This window comes from Mustela nivalis (assembly GCF_964662115.1).
Source record: "Mustela nivalis genome assembly, chromosome: 18".
Classification (NCBI taxonomy): domain Eukaryota; kingdom Metazoa; phylum Chordata; class Mammalia; order Carnivora; family Mustelidae; genus Mustela; species Mustela nivalis.
This window is the reverse complement of record NC_139037.1, coordinates 3,558,085-3,564,084: the sequence shown is the minus strand read 5'-3', so window position 1 is coordinate 3,564,084 and position 6,000 is coordinate 3,558,085. Positions and strand designations below refer to the sequence as shown.

The 6,000-nt window shown below is 65.6% G+C and overlaps 1 protein-coding gene across 6 annotated transcripts in view; it reads left to right on the top strand.

Annotated features, from left to right (window-relative positions):
- The first annotated feature begins 1,828 nt into the window (after positions 1-1,828).
- Positions 1,829-6,000, top strand: part of GSE1 (Gse1 coiled-coil protein) — a 385,871-nt gene continuing 381,699 nt past the window's right edge. For 5 of the 6 annotated variants that reach the window (XM_082711615.1, XM_082711612.1, XM_082711613.1 and 2 more), the window contains exon 1: positions 1,830-3,988. In XM_082711615.1, the coding sequence (XP_082567741.1) occupies positions 2,120-3,988 (1,869 nt within the window). In that variant the 5' untranslated portion in view covers positions 1,830-2,119. Of the gene's footprint in view, positions 3,989-6,000 lie in introns of all 6 variants that reach the window. The other variant, XM_082711616.1, reaches the window with a different exon arrangement.

Here is a 6,000-nt window from a genome sequence, read left to right as displayed (position 1 = left end):
ACCAAAGGTTCCCAAGAGGTGGTCCTTTCCTCTTGTTGCATTTATTTATAATGCATGGCCCTCCTCTGTGCCCAGGGGAAGCTGAGTACTATTTACATGTCAGTGCCCCAGAGGGCAGAGGGGCCCACCTGGCACCTTTGTCTCCAGGCTCACTCTCGGTTCCAGCTGACAGGCTGGGGGTAGCTAGCTGTCAACTTCTTAGGAGTCAGAGACTCATAGACTTTCGAAGGTGGAAGAGTTGTCCTTTCACAGATGGGAAATGGAGGCTCAGGAAGGCCCGAATTTGCACAAGGCCTCCCAGCCTGAGCCAGAGCAGGGGGGAGGACTGAGGGGTCCTGGCCATGTCCCCTGCCATGGACAGTTTCCATCAGCAGATGGGTGACATGGACCGGATATCTGCCTAGTCAGGGGCTTGAGGGCAGGGTCTTTTGGAGTCCACTGTCTGGGTGCCTGGAGCTGAATCCCAGCCCACTGTGCCTGAAAAGTAAGTTGACCCTCATGACCCTCGTGAACACATTCTCAGTGGGTCTTCTTTCTCATCTGTAAAATGGTCTGATGACAGCACTCAACCCAGAGTCACTGGGAGCAGGAACCGAGCTGATGTACATAAAGTGCTTAGACTAGCGCCTGGCACAGTTCATCTCCTGCCAGAGCTCCTGTTTATTAAGAGGAGGAAAGGGCCCAGAGTTGTCGAGTCACTTGCTCCGGAACACACAGCCCAGAGACACACGGGACCCTTCCTGTGCTGCTGGTGAGGGCGCGTTGGCAGCCGGCCAGCGGTGGGGAAGGCGTGGCAGGTTGGGGACCCCTGTCCTCCTGATGGTGCCTTCACTAATGTGTTCCAGGAGGCAGGAGACATCTCCTCTCCCGTCTGTCTCCAAAATTAGCACACTGGGCCCTGAAAGGTGCCTCAACCCGGGGCTGCTCAGGGCCGTAAATGACCCTTACGTGGTCCCTCCTTTCAAAGGAGGAGGGGGTCGGGGAGCCCGGGGTCGAATCGGCGGGGCGCTGCCCCTCCCGAGAGTCCCTCTGGGGCTCCTCGGTCTCTCTCTCTCTCTCTCTCTCTCTCTCTCTCTCTCTCTCTCTCTCGGGCGCCGGCCGCGTCCTGCTTGCCCTTTACTTAAAGAGCAGCTCCTGCGGCTGATGGGTCTCCGCGGGTCCCCGAGGAGACCCTTCAGACGGCCCGAGCCGGGCGCGCTGGAGAGAGCCCCTAATTGGGGCCATGAATCACGGCGCGCGGCTCCCGGCCGGACACAAAATAGATAGGAGCCGGCGAGCCATTGTGCGCAGTTGGGGCCGCGGGGGAGGGAGGGCCGAGGGGGCGGGGCGCCGGGCGCCGGGCGGGAGCGCGAGGGAGGGATTCCCCGCCCGCCGCGCGCCCGCCCTCCGCCCCCTCCCCCGCCTCCCTCCGCGCCGCCCGCCGCCCCGCCCCCCTCCTCCCCAATTAAATGACCCCACGCTTTGGCAGGCGCCGGAGCTCGTACATGCGGCCGCCGCTCCAGCCGCCCGGGGCCCGCCGCCGCCGCCGCTGCGTTCCGGGCGCGCTCGCCGCGGCGCCGCCGGGGGCTCGGCAGGCCGGGGGGGCGCCCCTGCGAGCGGCCGTGCGCCCGCGCCCGCGCCGGCCGCCCGCCGCCAAACTTCGCGGCGCGCTCATGCCCCAAGTTGGGCGCGGCGGCGGCGGCGGCGGGCGCTGAGGGCGGCCCGGGGGGCCCGGGGCGCGGGGCCGGGCGGACGCGGCGCGGCCATGAGCGGGCGGCCGGCGCCGCTCTCCCGCAAGCAGCGGCTCATGGCAGCCGTGGGCGAGCGGGCGGTGGCGGCGGCGGGCGGCGGCGGCGGCGGGGGCGGCGGGGGCGGCGCGCCGCTCTCCTGCTTCATCTGCGGCGGCGGCATCCGACGCGGCAAGGAGCTGAAGCTGCAGGTGAAGCAGCCGGCGGCGGCGGCGGGCGCGGGGGCCGCGGCGCAGCCCTTCTTCCCGTTCCTGCAGCAGCAGGAGCCGGCGCCCGGCGCGCGCGAGCTGTGCCCGGCCGACGGCTGCGTGCTGGTGTGCGCCGTGTGCCGCTGCTTCCTGGGCGAGCAGTGGGCCGCGTTCGAGCGCGCCCGCACGCCGGTGGACAAGCGCATGTACTGGCTCAAGCGGCCGCACCAGTGCGACGCGGGCGCGGGCGGGCGCCGCGGGGCTGCCGGGGCCCCCCGGGAGTGGAACGTCGCCTACGCGCTGGGCGGCGCGGCGGGCGACGAGACGCGGGACTCCGAGCTGTCGGAGCTGTCGGACACCGACCCCCTCTCCGAGACCGAGCCGGCCGTGCGCGACGCCGCCAGCCCCCGTCCGGGGCCCGGGCCTCGCGGGGGCCGCTGCCAGGAGTGGAGGCCGACGCCGGGACCCCCTCCGGGACAGGGCGACGTGGAGGAGGAGGAGGAGGGGGCCCCCTCGAAGCAGCGCGGGGACGGCGAGCCCAAGACCGGCGGGAGGCGCAGGCGGAAGGCCGCCGGCAGGCACTGGGCGCCCGAGGCCCGGGCCAGCGTCCTGAGGGGCATTCAGGATCCTTGGCAAGGCCCTCCAGTCCAGGTGGCCCCCGCGGACGGCATGAAGGGAGTCCCTTCGGGCAGGGCCGCTAAGACCCCCGAGAGCAGGCCGCGGGGGGAGACCCGCGGGAGCTATTGCATGTCCGAGGACAGTGACATCAACATCACCAGCGAGGAAGAGGACCGCAAGGAGCAGCCTCCGCCTGGCCTGCCAGAGAAGGAGAGCGCAGGCCGTGTCCCCTGGGCTTCCCTGGAGAGCAGGGCTGCGCCACCAGAGGGCCTTTGCTGCTACATTTGTGGGTCGGCTCTGGCGCCGGCCTCGCAGCACCAGATCCACGTGCAGAAGCAGGAAAAGCTGGCCCAGGCGCCCTTCTTCCCTTTCTTGTGGCTGCACAGCCCCCCTCCAGGGGCCCAGCCCATCAGCGAGGGGGGCAGCACCCTGGTGTGCCCCTGCTGCTTCTCCTCGCTCATGCAGCAGTGGCAGAGCTTTGAGCTGGCCAGTGTGCCTGTCCTGCAGCGGCTCTACGTGGTGCCCCTGAACAGCCATGCCCCCGGCATGGCCTCCAAGGGCAGGAGGCTCCCCAGGGAAGATGGCCCGCCAGCTGGGACCCTGCCGGAGGCCTGCTACCTCTGCGGGGAGGACTGTACCCAGGATGCCCGGGCAGTGGCCTCCCGGCTCCTCAATGGCAGTGCCAGGGGCTCCATGCATTTCCCCTTCCTCAGCCTCCTGCCCTGTCCGCCCAACGCCCGGGGCCCCAACAAGCGCTGCGAGGTCCGAAGCTGCCCCAAGTGCTTCAGTGTCCTGGAGGACGTCTGGGCCCTGTACCGGGCCTGCCAGAACGAGGAGCTTATCACTTCTGTGCAGGGTTTCCTGGGCAGGTACCACCAGGCTTTCTCAGCCTCAGACCCTGCTGTCTCCGAACCACCTGCCCCGGCCCGCGGCAGCCCCGCGTCCGTCTGCTACACCTGCGGGGCCGAGCTGGGCCCTGGGAGGGAGTTCCAGCTCAACGTGAACCCCTCCGGCCGCCTGGGCGAGAAGGAGCCGTTCTTTCCGTGCCTCGCTGTTTACCCGCCCGCCCCGCGCGCCCGGCCTGCTGACTCCACAGGCCTGGTGGCCACCTGCGTCCTCTGCTACCACGACCTCCTGGGCCAGTGGCTGCAGCACGAGGCCCGCAGCGCCCACCACACCGTCAGCCCCTGGTCACGGCAGTACCAAGTGGACACGTTCGTGTGCTTCTTTTGCCAGCAGGAGAAAAAGCGGTGTCTCGGGCTCAAGGCTGTGCGGGTGGCCCGGCTGCCCTTGTTTCTCTACACCCTCCGAGCCAGCCACAGCTTGCTGGTGGACGACGGGCGGCAGTTGATCATTGGCGCCTGCGTGGAGTGCGGGACCCTGGTGTGTGCAGGCCCGGGGCTCACCCGCCAGGGGCCTGCAGGTTGGAGCTCCCCAGTGACAGCAGTGATGAAGGTAAGCGGTGGTTTTCTTTTTCAGCCTCTGGGGTTCCAGCAGGGAAGAAAGACCTGTTATTTTCTGTTCCTCTGCAGGGGAGGAGGTCATGTTGACTCTGTGTGATATGTTTCAGCAGGAGGTGCCCTCCCCGGGTCCCCCGGGCTGGCGCGTGGGGACTGTGTGGGCCTGGCTGAGCCAGAGACACATGGAGTTGGTGGGGGGACCAGGGCAGGAGTGGTCTTGTGGAAGAATAGGTCAGTGCTGCAAACAGCAGGCTCAGGCCTGAACTTGAGTGTGTTTGCAGTGGAGTCCATCAAACAGAGGAAGTTCGGGGCACGTCTGTCATCCGCCTGATAACATTGGTAATTAGTCCGGCCGTGCAGGTCACCCGGAGGTCCCTGCGCTTACCCACCCGGCTGGAAAGGCAGCAGAGGTGGCAGCTCCTCTCGACTCTAGAGCGCCGGCCCCTCTTAGCTCCTGCAGCTTTTCCCCCAAGTTCACACTTGTTCTTTGAGACTCTCAGGTTGCTTCACAGCAGATGGAAACAGATTTTCAGGCGTGGGGGTTTGGGACCAGAGGGACAGTGGCCTAAACAGACGTTCCCCCCCCCCCCCCCGGTGGAAAGAGAGTCTTTCTTCTCTGCAAGCGAGCTGTGCAGGAGGAGGAGGGAAGGGTCGTGGGGGGCTTCGTTCACCCCGTTTATAAGGTGCCTGCCTTCATGCTGCCTGCCTGGGAGGAGCCAGATTGGGGCTCAGTTCACTGTGGATCTGGCTTTCCAAAGGCCAAAGCAGGGCCTGCCCCCAGCCGGTCGGGGGGAGTAGGTGATGGTGTGTTGTGATCACTGTGATGGCCGTGGGGGGCCCTGAATGGGCATCTCTGCTAGAGATGGTGAACTGGTTTGTTTTCATGAGATGCCTGTAGTGGGAGCCACTGGCGAGGGGCCAGCCAAGGGCCCTGTGAACAGGGAAGGGTGTCTCTGACTTGTTCAGGAATGATCGTTTCATGCATTCGAGAGGCTTCTGGTCTTGCCTGCCCCTTGTCTGTGTGTGTGCCCACGTGCGGAGATTCCTGGGTCATGGGTTCGTTCACGGTGGTTGCGTCTATAAAGTGGATGCATTCTCCTGCTTCTCTCCAGTGCTTGCCCTGGGCCTTTGTGCTCTGCCCAGTCTTCCTTCTCTGCCAGTGTTCCTTTTGGACTGCAGAGATGTACCTGGGGGCTTTGGTGGGCCCGTCACTCCAAATGGATGCGCGGATTGCTCCCCACCGCAGATGCTGAACTTGTCATTGGCAGCCTGTGGCCGTCTGTCCTGTGGGTCTCTTCCTGGGTATCTGAAGTGTGCACTTTCCAGCGGGGCCAGAACTGGGAGGTGAACCTGGCTTTGCAGCAGGATAGACCCGGCTTCCAGGCCTGCCCTCTCTCTCGGTCGCTGAGCGCCTGAGTGATCCTGTCTTCCCCTCCCTGGGCTGGTCTCCTTGGCTGGGGAGTGGGGGTCGGGATGGCCTGCCCCTGGAGGGCCAAGTATGTGAACAGACTGGACATCTAGCTGCCTCCAGAAAGCCAAGTCTCTGGCACACGGTGGGACCCTCCCGTCCACCCCATGTGTTGGGCAGGGTGTTCTGGGATACGGGTCAGTCCTCTGTATGGCTCTGGGTGTGCAGAATGGCTGGGTTCTCTGGCCTGGTGATGGGGGCGTCCGGGGTCGCCAGAGCACTTCCTCTGAGGTTTGCCAGAGTGCTTTTCTGCAGAACATCCTCTCTGGGGTGAGTTTTCCTGTGTTGATTCGCTCAGTCATCAGGACTTGATGAGCTGCCAGGTGTGGGCTTCACGGGTAGGAGGAGCTGGAGGGACGCGTCCAGCTGGGAAGGTGGCGGTGGACGGTAGCCCCGTGGGGGTGAAAATGCAAGCTGGTGTCTGCCCAGAAGAGGTCAGCATGCCGTTCAGGAAGGCTGACTGGCGTCCTCACTTGTGCACCGTTTCTAAAGCAAGTTACTTCCTTTGCTCCTATGAGGCCCTGTCATTCCCATCTTAC